The sequence below is a fragment of the Triticum dicoccoides genome, chromosome 4A (genome assembly GCF_002162155.2).
Source record: "Triticum dicoccoides isolate Atlit2015 ecotype Zavitan chromosome 4A, WEW_v2.0, whole genome shotgun sequence".
Classification (NCBI taxonomy): Eukaryota; Viridiplantae; Streptophyta; class Magnoliopsida; order Poales; family Poaceae; genus Triticum; species Triticum dicoccoides.
The window spans coordinates 18,308,976-18,326,459 of record NC_041386.1 but is presented as its reverse complement, the minus strand read 5'-3'; the positions used below and the strand labels follow the sequence as shown (position 1 = coordinate 18,326,459).

The 17,484-nt window shown below is 43.7% G+C and overlaps 1 protein-coding gene, 2 long non-coding RNA genes and 1 pseudogene across 3 annotated transcripts; 3 read left to right on the top strand and 1 right to left on the bottom strand.

Moving 5' to 3' along the window:
- The first annotated feature begins 2,242 nt into the window (after nt 1-2,242).
- On the top strand, nt 2,243-3,961 carry LOC119284673. Its single transcript, XR_005139163.1, has 3 exons — nt 2,243-2,349; nt 3,484-3,667; nt 3,760-3,961. It is a non-coding gene; the product is annotated as an uncharacterized LOC119284673 (long non-coding RNA).
- A 10-nt stretch (nt 3,962-3,971) lies between these two features.
- On the top strand, nt 3,972-5,501 carry LOC119284672. Its single transcript, XR_005139162.1, has 4 exons — nt 3,972-4,015; nt 4,133-4,355; nt 4,458-4,581; nt 5,443-5,501. It is a non-coding gene; the product is annotated as an uncharacterized LOC119284672 (long non-coding RNA).
- A 46-nt stretch (nt 5,502-5,547) lies between these two features.
- Nucleotides 5,548-11,092, top strand: LOC119284671 (annotated as a pseudogene).
- Nucleotides 11,093-14,413: 3,321 nt separating this feature from the next.
- Nucleotides 14,414-15,304, bottom strand: LOC119288557 (Werner Syndrome-like exonuclease). The gene has a single exon (XM_037568156.1). It carries the CDS (start codon nt 15,223-15,225, stop codon nt 14,620-14,622), a length of 606 nt encoding a protein of 201 aa, XP_037424053.1. The 5' UTR covers nt 15,226-15,304; the 3' UTR covers nt 14,414-14,619.
- Between the last annotated feature and the right edge of the window lie 2,180 nt (nt 15,305-17,484).

Sequence of the window (17,484 nt, the reverse complement as noted above, 5' to 3'; positions counted from 1 at the left end):
CATAGTCATAGGAACATGTATAAGTCATGAAGAAAGCAATAGCAACAAACTAAACGATCAAGTGCTATGCTAATGGAATGGGTCAACTCAATCACATCATTCTCTAATGATGTGACCCCATTAATCAAATGACAACTCATGTCTATGGCTAGGAAACTTAACCATCTTTGATTCAACGAGCTAGTCAAGTAGAGGCATACTAGTGACATATTGTTTGTCTATGTATTCACACATGTATTATGTTTCCGGTTAATACAATTCTAGCATGAATAATAAACATTTATCATGATATAAGGAAATAAATAATAACTTTTTTTGCCTCTAGGGCATATTTCCTTCAGCCTCACAATAAACGTCATAGCTAACACAATATATTGCTGACGTTAGGCAGGTGGCATGCCATCCGTACTAAAATACTGTTGACGTGTCTGCCAACGCCACCACTAAATTGTTTTCACTGGCGTCATATTGATGGCATTGGGCCTCTACGCCAGCAAGGCACTTTTTGCCATGCCATATGTAGGCTTTTTTCCACTAGTGGAGGGCCGCTCCCGTGGAAGGAGAGGAGTATCGGCGGGTGATGAAGGCCTGCCCGCTGGCCATATCGCCGGAGATGGCCTCGTCGAGGAGCTGGGGACGGGCGGCGGCGACGGCTAGCTGTAGATGGAGGAACCCTAGCTAGCCTGCGGGGGCGAGAGGGACAGGGGATCGAGTGCGAGAGGGAGGGAGATTGACGGAAGGTCAGTTTCGACGCAGGCCTGGGCAGTGGCAACTTTGGTGTAAATAAGAGCAAACAACAGGAACACTTTGCTATACCCCTTCGTTTTAAGTCAGAAGCTGCGGGAAGCCACCCTCCCCCAGCTTTTTTCCATTATGAAGGAGAGGGGGTGATGGAAATAAGCTAAGTTCGTTTCTCCAAAACGAGTTCTTCTGAGCTTTTGGCTTATTTTGACAATAAGTTGCTAGAAGCTACAAAAAAACAGGCCCTAAGAGCATCTACAGCCGGACTTTGCAAATTCGACCCCTCAAACACCCGTAGATGCGCCTGAGCGCGTCCATAAACAGTGACCGGTCAAGCCTCAAAAAATGCATTCCACACATCCGGATACCTCAAATCCATATTATTACATGCAACATAACAATCTTTGAGTGACGGCTTCATTCGGTTCCACACCCCGCTTGCCCAGTTGCGTCGTGGCCATGTCCGGTGGCCGGCTGCGCCCCTCAGAGTGTTGCTCCGGTCGTCGGGAAGGTAGATCAAGGCATGGTACACGAGCCGGCTCACGGGACTCAAGGAAACACCATCGCCAATGCTCTACTCTTCCTCGTCGGAGCTCATAACCCGAGCGGTGCTGGCGGACGTCAGATCGATGACGGATCCATCCCGGGACAAAGCCGCCACGTCCACTACGATGTGGTTGCGGCGCCCGGACTGATGCGCCATATGGGGCAGCGGAGAATGTGACTCCGACTCACCAACGACCACCGCCGCCTCCCGCGCCTCGTGCCTGGCACAGCAGGCATGCCGTGCCATGTTCTCGTTGGACGAGGCATGGTGCGTCCCAATGCTCGGCGCGTCGGCGGAGGGGTTGCGCATCCGCCACCGCGTTCCAACGCCAGACGGACCGCACTGCCTCCGGCGAGGCAGCTATGGCTGGACTAGCGCCGGATCCATGCGCCATTTGGACGGACGCAATGGACTACCGACGAAAGGAGTCCGAGCGCGGCCGTGCACGGGCCTTCTCTCGGGCGCGACGGAGCGCAAGCCAGATGACCATCTCCTCCTTGGGGCCGCATGGGATGAGCTCGGGGTCGACGAATCTGAAGGTGAAGGACTCGGACCCGTTGCCCGCCATTCCGGAGACGGCCGGAAGACGCCAGAGACGAGTTTGGGTGGCGAATGGGAGTGGATGGAAGTGGCTAGAATTTGGTCCGACGAGTGGATGAGGAGGAATATATGTGGGATCGGGTTGGCCAGGGTGGGCTGGATCCGATATAGCGGGCGTGTTCCAGGTAATGAATCACAGTTTCTCTTGTTCCAGGTAAAATTCTTCGCAGCATAGTGAAAGTAGTACTCCTGCTCCTCCTGCATCTGCTTGGTTGCTAGTTTCTTGATGGTGTTTAGATGCTTTTGACCAGTCATCCGTACTGTTCCAAGACCTGCTCCTCCTGTATAATGATGCCTGCACCTAGTTGGCATTTGTTCTTTTTGCGATAAACCTAGTTGATTTGGTTGCAGGATCTAGATCTGACATCTCGGCTGGAAGTATCCATGTCCTGAGATAAACCCCCCTTCCCCACAGCAAGATCTGGATCTCACCTCTCTGCGGGAAGTACCCATGTCCTGAGGTAAAATCCCCTTGTCCAAACAGCACTCTGTCCAGTGTCCGCGGGACTGGAACGTCTGAAACTCCCCGTCACCTCACAGTGCTACAGCTCGGCTTCTCCAGGTAATTACCATTTCTTTTGTTCCAGCGAGATGTCTTCTCCCGCATGATTGCTATCTTTAGTTCCAGTACCTGCTGCGTCTTAACAGTGTTTAGGATGCTTTGGACCATTCTTCCACACGTTGGCATCTTTGATTCAAATAAATCCCATTGGCGTTGTGATATGAACCATTTTGATTCAACGGAATTGCGTGTAATTTTGTAGAATTTTGTTCTTCAGGATTTTCTTTCACAATAAAGCTTGTGTGATTATTTGTAGAATTGACAGGCATGCAAATTTTACCATGGACTAGTTAACGCACAATTCAAAAGGAGAATCTAATCTCATGGATTTGTTCCGCTGTTTATATGACAACTATGGCAAGCAGATTCAAAAAGTGTCAGCCTTTTCCTGTCGTGCAGCCAAACAAGTTCAGTTACTTATTACATTCTCTTTTTTTCCTGCGGATAATAGAAAAAGACACTCTTATCTCTACCGACTGCCTTGGTCGAACCAGCCACTTAATGATGGGTTTACGGAAGAGACATACTTGTCTATTCATGGTATTTATCCAGTTAACTAAGAATAATGGTTTCAGGAATTTCGCTTGTTGAGGGAATGTGAGCAAAGTAATCCAACCTTTTCTATTTGCAAAAGAGTAGAGCGATGATCTTTGTGTAATTCTGCCCTGAATGTAAGTATCACAATGCTGAATTTATTTTGTCAGAACGATCACACATTACACTTTTAATTAACTATATTCACAAAGATACACTTTTGTCTTTGTGTCTTGCTAGGTCTAACCGCCTAAGTATAGTCCTGCAAACTATAACATGCTATAGGGTGCATTTTATGAAATGTGATATGTTTAAGATTGGTTCTATGAAATGATTCATGCTAAACAGCTAAAGTGCAGCGCTGTCTAATTTTTTTCTTAAAGGTGTAGTATAGCAATAGTATTGTAAAGGAAGTATAGTGTCATGATATTTACTCTGCCTTTCATGATCGTTGAGAATCTAATACACTCATGAATAAATCATTCTCTCTTGTTTCAAGGTTATTTTGTTTGTAACTGCAAATGGAACACCATGATATTACCCCGCAAAGTGACCTGGAGGGTATTCTGTTTGATGAAAGCGCAGAACCAAAGGCTTTACCATTATCACTTCTGGAGCACATCACCAGCGGTTTCTCTCGTGGTGAAGAAATTGGCAATGGTGGTTTTGCAACGGTTTATAAGGTATGGATATGGTAACTCTCAGCTGCCTTTATTTAGATCGCAGTTTATCTGAAAACATAAGTTGACGCTGCCAAAACATGTTGCAGTTATAGGGAATGCTTGACAATGGCATGGTTGCTGTGAAGAAGCTTTTTGGAACGGTTGATCTTGATGAGAAGAAATTCAGTGAAGAGATACGTTGTCTGATGAAGGCAAAGCACAAAAATATTGTGCGGTTCCTAGGATATTGCGCTGACACACAAGGAGAAATGGTAGATTGCGGGGGAAAGCTTGTCTTGGCAGATGTACGACAAAGGTTGCCCTGCTTCGAATATCTACCTAAAGGGAGTCTTGATAAGCATATCACTGGTAGGATGATGTGGCACGTATTTGGTTCAAGCATCCATGTATTTAGCACTTAATGACTAATTCATGACTTAAAGTATTTAAAATACTAGACCAACTTTCTGCTCTCCTGCTTTGTAGATGCATCTTGTGGACTTGAATGGAGAGAGCGATATCAAATTATCAATGGAATTTGTGACGGTTTGTATTATCTTCACCAAAAGCACATCGTTCACTTGGATCTTAAACCGGGAAATATATTATTAGATAATAATATGATCCCGAAAATTTCTGATTTTGGTCTTTCGAGATGCTTCGATGAAAATCAAACTCGTACTATTGCTTCGAAGGTGATTGGAACTATGTAAGCTTGATATGACCGTTGGAAGCTCTGTTTTTGTTATGCATGAATGAATATCAATCCCTTTTTCCATTAATCGGTTAGATTATATAAATGTTCATGCAGGGGATATTTGGCACCAGAATTCTGTAGTGTCAGACAGATCACAGTCAAGTCGGACATATATAGTCTTGGTACGATAATCATAGAGATAATAACAGGAGAGAAAGGATATGCTGATGTTGCCAATGTAAGACAAGCAATCCATTCCAATATAAAGGCATGATTTCAAAATTAGTTTATTACAGTACTTCATATAACATCATTCTTCTGTTTAAACGTAGCATATTAGTGCAAAACACTAATTAGCTGCAAACGAGTCAAACATATTTTCCCCAGGTATCATGGTAACTGCAAAATTTCTAGATACGTAGGAATGGTTATGTGTTACCATAATGGATCTTCGGTGTTACCATCTACTACAATCCGGCTGGTCAATATTAGAATTGTAACATACATATTGAACTGTGTTAAGGGTGTGCTTGGATTTTGGCCAACCGCCCTTACAATTTTTGGGCCATCACCAAAATTTTGGTCTTTGTTTGGATGGCTACCATTTGGCATGCCAATGCTTCTTTGTCTATTCTAGTTCATTTTTGTTGCCAATGTTGGCCAATTTATGGGCAAGCAAAAGATCTACTAATTTTTTGGCTAGCCAACTATTTGGTAGGGCAAGGCTATGGTAGAACCAAACAAACCCTAAATTGTCCTTATGTGCTACTTTGTCAAGTGTAAAGCAAGTGATATTATATAGTGGGCTGATATACGTAACATTTCCTAGCTAAAATGTTCCTTGTTTTTCAGTTTGAGTAAGTGAGTAGTTTTTTTAGCTAGGCTGGATGCCTGTTGCTTCCGGGTGGCGGAAGGATTTTGCTATGATTTTTTATGCCTCCTATTTTTATAATAATAATAATAATAATAATAATAATAATTTTTTGTATTCTGTGAATTTTGCCACTCTTCTTTATATGAAGAGACGAGGATCTCATGTCCTGTAAAAATATATCTTGCTCCTTTTCATAGATTATAACACACGATTCCAATTTCATAGGTAATTGAGAGGTGGAGCAATAGGTTGGAGAAATCACAGCCAGACACACAACTGGAACAAGTACAAGTATGCACTGAAATAGCGATAGAGTGCAGTGATTTTAACCCGGCAAGAAGACCAGATACGAATAATATAATTAATAGGCTTCGTGCAACAAAAAATGCAGATGAGTTTGCTACTGAACTGAAGGTAAGGTCATGCATGGCACATGCCATATGAATGCTAGTCTGCAACAGTTTGTGCCAGTACGTTCATATGGTTGTTATGGTTATGTGTAGTTGTGTTTTAAAATGGATTGTTGTGTTGCAGTTTTGTGCTGTAGCATGTTAAATATCCATAGGCTTGATTTTTCTCCTACCATTGCATTACTCAAATTTTGAAGGAATTGACTTCTTATGTTTGGGGATGTTGCACTTTTCCCAAGGTGTCATTTTTATACAGTTAAGTGCGGCAGGTTTGCACTTACTTAAGAAAGAGATTAAAAAAAAGGGCAGCTCGGTGCATGTAGCTCCCACTTGCGCAGGGTCCGGGGAAGGGTCCGACCACTTTGGGTCTATAGTACACAGCCTTTCCCTACATTTCTGTAAGAGGCTGTTTCCAGGACTTGAACCCGTGACCTCTTGGTCACAAGGCAGCAGCTTTACCACTGCATGTTAAGGAAGAGATTAACTTTAAAAAATATCATATTTTAGTTGGGTTTAATTATAAAAAATCCTAAACCTATTTAGGTTTCCAGGAGATTATTGTTAGAGTTATAATATAAGTCATGTACCCCTTTGTATTTATCCCGTTGTATGAGGGGTTTTCCTGCATATGTTCCACACCTGTACATGTATATATATATATCGGCCTATGGCCTCATGAGAATATAAATTGCTTATTCCTAACATGGTATCAGAGCTAATATTTTCATGTACTTCAAAATTACTCAAATTCCTGAGTTGGTAGAACTATACAAAAAGACAATTCAAAATCAGCCGGACAATATATCTAATGTGCAGCAAGTTATTGGAACAGTATCTGATGTGGAAGAGACACTGGTCATTGGGAGGACCAAAGAAATAAAGGAAATAGTGGCTACTTTATCTGGGAGCATCACACTAGTGGCAGGTGAAGGAGAGGAGTGGTGCCCAGGCTACAGTGAGGGAGAGGAGGTGCAACGTTGCCTTTAACTAGCATCGTGGCACTCACCTTTGTTCCACTTCATTCATGTCATCAAGTTCTCCTCCACCAGGGACAACAGAGAGTACACTCTAGCGAGCGTCCCACTGCATGTAACTACGAATTTAGTGGGAACTATTGTCTAGCTGCAATGACCCAGGCATACTGCCTTACTAGGGTGGATCTTCCTTTCCTTGTGGAACTATGTTGCATTTCTTGAGCGAACTTAATTATATCAGTGCCTCTCGCTTTGCCTCCTCGGTAAAGGTGTTGTTGAGGCAGCTAAGACAGCCAATTTGTTCATAGTTTGCTGTAGTTGTTGCATTTTGCAATTCTAGTATAAGTTTAAATTTTGCTAAGGCTGTGTCTCAATTTTTTTCGGAGTTGTCATTTTCATGTGGTATTATAGCTTTGCCCCCTTGCGGTGTTGCATGTTTCATGAAGAGTAGTTTAATCAAAAACTTAGTTTACACATATACTCCCTCCGTCTCAAAATTCTTATCCTTGATTTGTCTAAATACGATGTATCTAGTCATGTTTTTAGTGTTAGATACACCCGTATTTAGACAAATGTAAGACAAGAATTTTGGGACGGAGGTAATACAACATATTTATCTCAAAGAGTTATTAGATCATGTTCCTTGCACAAAAAATTACTAGACCATGACACCATGATCATGATTATTCTCCTTGTCTTACCATGTACTCACACGTAAAAAGTTGTTGCAGATTGCAGATATGCTTCCTGATAGGGAAACATCGTCAGATGTGGAACAAACATTAATCATCGGATGGACTAAGGAAAAACAGAAAATATTGTCTATTTTATCTAAGAGCATCACAGAAGAAATGGTTATCCTTCCTATATATGGCATTGGAGGCATTGGCAAGACAACCTTGGCACAACTGGTATTCAATGACCCACAGTTCCAAGACTACACTCGGGTGTGGGTATATGTTTCCCAGGAACTCAACTTCAGCCAGATTGGCAACTCCATAATAACACAGTTAACTGACAAAATTGGCAATATATCTACCAAACAGATGCTTCATAAACGCCTTAAAGAGCTGTTTTTTGGTAAGCGCATCCTTATTGTTTTAGATGATCTATGGGAGGAGAACCCAAAAGAGTTTGATAAACTGAAGGTTATGCTAGGGCTTGGCCTGGGAAGGAAGGTGGTTATAGTAACTACACGTGTTGGAGGCCTCGCAAGGAAAATTTGTAGTCCTGCAGTTACACCATACAAGCTGGAGACTTTGACGGTTGATAAGTGTTGGACTATAATAAAACAAAAGGCTGACTTTGAAGACCGAGTCAACCAAGAACAATTGGAGCATATAGGAAGGGAGATTGCGACCAAGTGTGGAGGTGTGGCCTTAGCAGCTCAATCACTTGGACATATGTTGAACGGCATGACGGCAGATGAATGGGAGTCGGTGAGAGACAGTTATTTCTGGAGTCTATCAACTTCGGAGGGCCACGAAGTGCTTGGATCCTTACTGTTAAGCTATAGCCACATGTCTGTTTCGTTGAAGTTGTGCTTTTCCTATTGTGCAATCTTTCCAAAAGGTCACATAATGATGAAGTATGATCTAATTTACCAATGGATTGCTCTTGGGTTCATCGAGCAATCTAGGATATTTGATTTTATGCAGCTCTCCGAGGATTATATCATGCAACTTTTGGGGATGCTCTTCCTTGAATATTCAAAGGATCCTAAGGTGAGTTGCTACATAATTCTCACATTAATTTCAACATTACGTAGTCCTACTCGGCTACTCACATCAGAGCAAAAAAAACACATATTCTAGTGCATCTGCCCATGTTACAATTTTTCCTTTGAATTTTTGCTGGTAAATTCACAAATGTCTAGTAAAAATGTATGAGGCTATTTCCTTACTAAGAAAACATATAATATAATTATATGAACTGTACAAAAGAGACATCTTTGTGCGCACATTGCTGCCCTATTTTGGCAATTTTTTGTCTATTCCGTGCAGATAACAAATATGCACAATTTACAGATATTTTTGCTAGTGCTTATAGTTTAATTGAACAGACAGTTGTGAATGCATTTGTTTGATACGAGATAACCTACTCTTGGTGTAACATAACATTTGTCATGAGCGATTCGAAGAGGGTAAAAAACATGGATGGATAATTATGAAACTAGAGGGTATAAAAAACATGGAAGTATTTCTATTGATAATTAGAGCACTATAAAACGAAATAAAGTTCAAAGTTCTGATAACATTCGGTGTTTTTGCTGTAGAGTGGTGAAATGCAGGACAGAGATGTTACATTTTTCAGGATGAATGACCTAGTGCACGATCTCGCCAGGATGATCTTGGCCCATCAATTTAACGATAAGGGCAGTGTTGGTGGAAACAAATGTCGCTATGCATTGCTCACAGATTGTAGCAATCCATTGCAGTTTTCCTTCACTTCTCCTGCAAATATAAAGGCGCTGCATTTTCGGGACTGCAGCAATACACAACTTCGTGGAAGTGCATTTTCGTCAGCTAAGTGCCTCCGTGTCTTGGACTTAAGTGAATGCCTTATTCAGAATCTACCTGATTGTATTGGCCAACTGAAGCAGCTGAGATTTCTTCATGCTCCACGGATACAAGATAAGATGATTCCCAATTGTATCACCGAGCTCTCAGAATTAAATTATCTCAACCTTAGAGGCTCTGAGAAAATCTTAGCACTGCCGGAGTCAATTGGTGATATGAAAGGTCTGATGCATCTTGATTTATCAGGTTGCACTGGAATAAGTGAACTCCCCGTATCATTCGCAGAGCTGAAGCAGTTGGTTCATCTGGATTTATCACATTGCCGTGTGTCTATATCAGAAGCTTTTGGTGGTTTTACCAAACTACAATATTTGAATTTATCAGTTGAACATTCTGACAGAAGGCTACCAGACGTCATCGGCAATCTAATCAAACTCAGGTATTTAAATCTATCGGGATGCATGGAAATTTCCGTCAAGTGATGATCAAATAGGCCGTTTGCTTGGCTCTATCTGCACCCTTTCCAATCTAGAGCATCTGGACTTGTCTGGGAATAGAAAGCTTTCCAGTATACCAACAAGTATTGGCAACCTCAGGCAGCTTCATACGCTGGACCTCTCAGGCTGCCATCGCCTAAAGAAGCTTCCTAATAGTATGATTAATATGGTTAATTTGAAGGTTCTAATTGTGGAAAAGGAGGTTAGATTGGATGAATCTATGCCTGCTCTCTTAAATTTTGTCTCGTTGCCACACTTTGTGGTGTATGCTTCAAGTGATAAATGTAGCAGCAATATCAACCTCCTTGAGCCTACAAATCCTGATAAGCTGACGATAGATAGACTTGAAAATGTGAAGTCTACAAAAGAGGCATGGAGTATAAAGCTGATAGAGAAACAAAACATGAAAGTGTTAACATTTCGATGGACCGAAAATGCTGAGAGGTTTGTGGATGACAAGGATGTGCTGGAACAGCTAGTGCCACCAAGCAGTGTACAGATATTGACTATAGTTGGTTACACGAGTCTCAGCATTCCTGATTGACTTATGGATATTAGGCAGTATCTCCCTGATCTTTTGGAGTTAAATTTGTTGAATTTTCCTAAGTGCAACACGCTACCAGCACTTGGTCAACTACCAAATCTATTAGAGCTGGATCTCTACCGTATGGAGAGCTTGGAAGAGTGGAACACTGCATATAACACTGGTGAGGGAGGTGCAAATGGGCTTATGTTTCCTAAGCTTGAGAAGTTGAGCATAAAGCAATGTCGCAAGTTAAGGATAGGACCATGTCTGCCTAGAGCTTTGTCTTAGGACATAGTAGATTGTGATAATGTGCTGTCATCACGGGGAGAGAGCTCATCACGCAGCGGTGCCTCCTCTTCTCCAATAACTGATCTGGATGTTAGTGAAAGCAAGGTGCCCTTGCATGAGTGGAGGTTGCTTCACCACCTCCCTGCCCTTCGTAAGTTAACTGTCCTCCATGTGTATATATGTATATGGATTTTTCATAGCCCGCTATTTAAAACATTTTGTACTGCTTTTATTCTCGCACTGACCAGTGCCCACTCTTTCTTTATCCGCAAATATATATACACATGGCATGAGTATCTCTGGAGAGTCATTCTAAGTGTCGAATTAGGTGTCTATATTTTTTTTCTTTATTTGATATTGTACCTTTGTGTCAAGATTACTCAGTAAAATATGCAATACTTGCACTAATTATCCATCTAAGAGGAAAATAATTCTGGTTGTAGTTGTGCACTGCTATAGCACGGACAGTTATACATGTTGTGTGCTGTTCTGATTATACTGTTACTGTTGTTCAGGACTTCGACTTCCTACCATCAAACTACTCAGACTAAGAAGACATAATCGGTTACTCTTCTTTTTGCGGGGACAACAATGCCGACACTCAGTGTATATGTGTATGCAGGAAGAGCAGCCATTACGCAGCTAATCAACTTCCTGCCAGAGCATTCGTCCACGATTCGGGAGGAAACATCAGATGAAGAAGTGATAGCAGAATCGACCCATAAAAATGGATGTATCTAGAACTAAAATACATCTAGATACATCCATACCTGCGACAAGTAATTTGAAACGGAGGGAGTAGTTGCAGAGAACAGAGTTGAACCACAAACGTGTAGCGCCTCAGATCACTTGGTCATGTTGCTGTTCCGGAGATGGACGGATCTTTGAGGGAAAAGATCGTCAGATCAGTAAACGAAATGATGCAGGGCAAATGGAGTGAAGAAACCAGCGAGCCAAAATGTCTACCCTTTCTTACAACGTGTCAACTATGCACTCGCTCAAGTGACACTTGCATTTTCGGAAATTGTGTTCATCCATCGTCTCTAATCATAACAACCAAAACATATACAAATGAATTACCACTGCGACCAACCAGCAGCAGTAAAATTTCGTAGTGCATTTTTCAGAAAGTTGATGAGCCACGACACTTGCTGCTCCTCCTGCATCCCCCATATATGCAGAGCCATGGGTATTGTTGTCCGGTAAATGAGACAAGTCAACAAAACAGAGCTTCCTCCGTGAAGGCACCATTTGGATGCACCTCATCAATCACAGTACCAACACTTACTGGTCCTGGGCATTATTGTTCATCTCTACAATCACCCTACAATACATCTGGACGCACCTCTTCAACTGCAGTACGAATACTCTGTGATCCTGGGCATTGTTCATCACTAGAAGCATGCGCAAGATTTAACCGAGAGCCGTGTTCATCCGATCAACCCGTTTCACTTTCAGAACCTTCACACTGACCATTCGATCCAATCTACAACGTGAGCACTTCCAATCAGAAGTCCGGCAATAACAAAGACTAACAACTATAACTCCATTATACTTATGCAGAAATCCGAGAAACATAATTAAGCGTGCCGGTTTAATTATATACCAGTTCTTCCTCGAGTCCCCGTTTGGTTATCCACGTAAAATGACCCCGCCATCTCATCATAATGGTACTTATATTCGAGTGGGTCTTAAATTGACCGAAGCCGTTTGGGACGCCCTTCGCTACAAATATAGCGTCCTGCTTCGATAAAGCCATTTACATTCGCGTTCCATCCACATCGCCAATCTCCACCGCCGAAAGCTGCTCATGATCGAAAGATGCATGTGAGAAAGCTGACATTGGCACCTGCAACCGTGTCCTTCTGTTTCGCATGCATGTGCAGTAGGTGCGGATAGGTGCTAGATTCTTGCATGTCCAGCATTAATCTCCAGCCCAATTACGTGAGTAATTCCCTTTATTATCTTTTATGGTGGCTGTAGACCAGCACACAAACAAGATTTAAATGCCAGAAAAATCAAATATCTTATTGTTTAAATTGGTTTGGAAGAACGTTCTTTAAATAATTTTAAAGAGAACAAAACTTTATTAAATTGGTCTCTGAACTTTGCCATGAAAAACAGAAGAACTTTTGAAAAACTTTGGCATATCTCATAATTGTTGAAAAATAGTCAGAGAACTTTATTAACTCTTCTTTTGAACTTTACCTTCAAAACTCAAAGAACTTTCGGTTTTTACTGGTTTTTTCAAAAGTTCTTATGATTTTCATGCAAAAGTTCAAACACATCCTTCATAGAGTTCTTATGGCTATTTATACTTGTAACTAGCGGTTAGTTATGCACACCAGATAAAAATCCTTATGCATATGATAAAATTTATACTACATTATTATTTTGTTCATCCCACAGTAATTAGCAGTGTCATTTATGCATAAGGATTTAATTAAGGAGCTGGGCGGTTACCTAAAAGCAAGCATGGGAGGGAAAAGGGCGCAGGACATGTGCATGAAAAGCTGACATGCAGCATACTAGCCTGTGGCCTCAGCGTCTAAGTGGACCCACTACATCCTTCCCTTGCATGCAACACTGATCCATATGCATCAAACATCGGTGTGGATTTCCGCTGCGCATGGAACACGAATGGAAAAAACCGCATCCGTCCTGCTTGTCCCATACGGGCTTCTTCCAACGAAACCACGGCTTTCGAGGGTGTCGTTACTTAATGTCTTTGATCGCATGTCCTTCCTCCATGATGACTGGGTCTCCACTACAGGGCTCTGGTTGCGCATCTTCAAAATGTTCCAGTCCTCTTCAGTAATCGTAGGCCACTTTTCGCGGACTTCGGAGAAATCTTTGAGAAGATACTTGTTTCTCGTGGTGGATTTCTAAGAACTCAAATTCTTGGGGAACTTATGAATTGCGTGGTTGTTTACGTAATTCCTTGGATATAATAGGTTGTCGTACTTGAACTTGAATCTAGTGTGCATCCTTCATAGGAGGAGTTTTTTTTTTTTTGCGAGGGCTTCATAGGAGGAGTTGACGCAGATTCTCTTTCTCATAAACTCTTAGATTGGTCTTATTTGGAGACTTCTCAAAGGATGACACCTAGGGCGTTGCCGAAGTGATTCGAGGCCTTCTGCAGTCTGGCAGACTCACCAATGGAGTTAACTCAAGTGACCAAAAGCCTGTTGGTGCCGATAGTATTTTGGACATCCGGCGAGCTGAGGCTTCCCGGACGTGGTCCTCCGCATCATAGCACGCCAGTAGGAGGTTGACGTAGTTGTGCCAGCGCGTGAATTTTGTGCTGTCCAGGGCCAGCTTGAATCGATGAAGCTGGCGACGTTGGCTGGGATGGCGGGAGAAGAGCCGGAGGGGGAAGGCGGCGAGCCGGCGACACAGGTTGGATGGGAGGGAAACAAGAGGGAGACCGACGGATCCGGAGTTCTCTCCGTAGCCAGAGCACGAGGGCACACGTCAATAGGGAGGCCTGCAGTGAGATCCGCGGCAGCAGCGGCGACGGCATGATCGCCATCAGCCGTCCGCGTGGGAGAGGTAGAGGGAGGGGTAGACATTGCTCTGGTTACCAAACTGAATGATGAATCTCCTGTGTATTGCCATAGCTGGTTATAGTACAGGTGCATAAACATCGGGATCCTTACATGCAGCGCACGACCCGAGTGGTGGCGCTGGACTAAGGAAGTCCCTAAAGACTAGACTTACTGGTACATCAGAATAACGAGACATACATCAACATAATTGTACAACACATAACGTGACAGTTCAACAATGAGTTCCTCAGAAAATATTACAGCTCCATCGGATGCAACATTTTCATCCGATGAAACAACTTTTGCACGAGCGATGGGGTAATATAATCGAGAAAGAGATCATAGTTGAGGACCGAAGAATTGCACTTTCAGAGATTATATGCAGTCGAGTCATGGCAAAGTTAACACTGGTGGACATTTGTATCCAAAGTTACTATCTGGCAGAAGGGAGTCGCCATGGCCATCAACTCTTTATAAGAAAAGTCTTCGACAACTCATCATCACCAATGTCTTGCTGATTCTTCATTACAGATCGATAAAACTCCTAATAATTAAGCAATCTAAACGCACTAGTACTTAAGAGCTAGTACACGTAGGTATTGCAGGACAGCCGAAGACGGCCGTGGATCGTGCATGCATCTCAGTAGTCGCCGGTGAGGAGCTTCCGGCCGACCTCGAAGCAGACGAACGCGTCGATGCAGGCGTACTTGATCTGCTCGTCGGAGAGGCGGTAGGCGTCCCACGGTCCCATCGTGATGCTGTGCGGCTTGTCGACGCTGGCCCCCATGACGGCGTCCGCGACGTCCCTGAGCCCGGCCTGGCGGAGCCACGGCCTGCCCATCTCGTCGGCCGCGAGGTGGCGCAGGTCGACGGTGTTGGCGACCCCGAGACCGTGGTCGTTGCTGAGGCGGTTGGCGTCGTCCTGCACGCCGACGCCGACGAAGCGGAAGTCCGGGTCGGCGAGGAAGGTGACGAGTGCCTGTGGGAAGTAGTCGGCGTGGAGTAGCTGGAAGATGAGGCAGCGGCGGCCGACGCAGAGCTGCAGGAGCGCGACGGGGTTCTGCGCGTGGCTGTAGCTGGGGCGCCACTCCACGTCCAGCCCCACGATGAGCTTGTGGTAGACCCAGCGGTAGACGTAGCGGATCTTGCGGAGCCAGGCGGCCACGGCAGCGCCGGAGGACGTGATGGTGGTGGTGATGACGTCGCCCTCGAAGTCCACGTCGCCGACCAACGTCTCGGTGGCCATTGCGATTTACGTTCACGGCAGCTAGGTAGCACAAACGCACAGGAAGAGATCTAACGAAGGCGAAAACCCAGCGAACGGCGTCGCGAGAAGCGTGGCGAGGGGCAAGGCAATTATTGTTGCGGGACAGGAGAAGTAGCCGGAGACGTCTCAATTCTCAAACAACCCCTGAAACTAACTATTGGAAACTACTCCGTATTTGGTATTTTTTTTATTGCAAAAAAAAGCAAACGGATCGATTCGAGATGGGACGAGTTTCCCAGCCGGAGACCAAGTCTAATTCAAACGCAAACTCTTGCTGAACAAGTTTAAATTTACGGAATTGATAACGGCCGAACGTCAGATTTCTGACGTCCCGCGGCCTTTCTATCGTCGGATCTAAGCACAAATCTTATAGTGGAAGTTTACGGCCACGTCTGAGTGAAAGCGTTCGGTAAAAAGAATTCTCATCCCGAACGAATCCCGCCGCCGCATCTCTATTCCCCTCCTTATTCATTCCTCTCAGGCCGCGCCCAACCACAGAGTGAGGCGGAGGCCGACCGCCGTAGGTCGCCGCGATGCTCGCCGGCGTGGAGCACCAGGCCGGCGCGCTCCGGGTCCGCGCGAGCGGCTTTAGCTGCCGTTGTGGGCGGAGGCTGAGGGCCGCAGCAGCCTCCACCGCTCCACGGACACGCCTCCATCCGCACGATCCTCGCCGTCGCCGAGCTGACCGTTGTCGCCGCCATCCGAAGCTTCCGTCCCCGAGCTGACCATAATCGACGCCCACGGATTCTACCGTCGCTGAGCTGCGTCTCCTCCGCCGCACACCTTCGCGTCCGTCGCGACGGCGCGGCCATTTTCAGGCGATAGCATCGCCCCTCGCCTCGGCGCCCACCTCGGTCGCGTCTTCTCCGAGCACGGCGTCCATGGGCGACGGGATCCTCCTCGTCTTCTCCGACTTATCGGACGCCGGGGAACTCATGAGCTGCGCGTTCACCCGGAGGCGACGGCGCCATCCTGCATGGCGGCACCCTCCACGGCCATGTCTTCTCCTTGCACGGCGACCAGGCGCTGCCCATGGGCAACGGGACCATCCTGCTCGTCTTCTCCGGCCACTCGGACGTTCAAGAACTCGTCTGCTGCACATGACCTCTCGAAGGACAGGTTCAGTTTTATGTTACTAGCTCAAAACTGATGGTGATTCACCTTTTTTAGCTCAATCCATATGATGCAATTTTTGTATGATTCATTGTCTCAGTCATTCATGGATTGCAGAAATTTTTTTACTTTCATGTGATGTTAATTGACCAATTATGCATTGCATTTTTTTAGAAATTATAGTTGATGGAAAGGCAAAATATGTTTTTGCCATGCAAACACAAAATATGTTGCCATGTTGCCTCAACTTTTGCTGTCCCCAATTTAAATTATTTCTTACCATGGCAAAATATCTAATATCTTGCCATGGAAACACAAAGTATGTTGCCATGTTGAAATCATGTTTTCATTGCCATGGAAATAGAACATAGTATTTTTTGCCATGTTTCTGAAGTTGTTAGTACTATTTCCAAGGCAATTTTATAGATGTTGTTCTCAATAGAGTAAATTTTGCCATGGCAAATTAAACTAAAACTTGCCATGTGAATAAAAGTATTTTTGCCATGGCAAATTAAACTAAAACTTGCCATGTGAATAAAAGTGTTTTTGCCATGGCAAATTAAACTAAAACTTGACATGTGCATAAAAGTATTTTTGCCATGGCAAAAATTAGAGTAAATTTTGCCATGGCAAATTAAACGAAAACTTGCCATGTGAATAAAAGTATTTTTGCCATGGCAAAAATAGAGTAAATTTTGCCACTGCAAATTAAAATAAAACTTGCCATGTGAATTGAAATATTTTTGCCATGGTAAAAATAGAGTAAATTTTGCCATGGCAAAATTAAGTAAAACTTGCCATATGCATAAAAGTATTTTCGCCATGTAAAAAATTAGAGTAAATTTTGCCATGGCAAATTAAACTAAAACTTGCCATGTGAATAGAAGTTGGCAAAAATAGAGTACATTTTTCCATGGTAAATTAAACTAAAATTTGCCATGTGCATAAAAGTATTTTTTGCAATGGCAAAAATAGAGTAAATTTTGCCATGGAAAATTAAACTAAGATTTCCCATGTGAATTAAAGTATTTTTGCCATAGAAAAATTGTGTAATTTTTGCTATGGGAATTTTCCAGTTTTTGATTTCCTAGTATGTGTGCAATTGCTAGCTTTTTGAATACTTGG

Excerpts from the sequence above, each read along its gene's own strand:
- LOC119288557 (XM_037568156.1), bottom strand. The coding sequence starts at position 15,225 with ATGGCCACCGAGACGTTGGTCGGCGACGTGGACTTCGAGGGCGACGTC.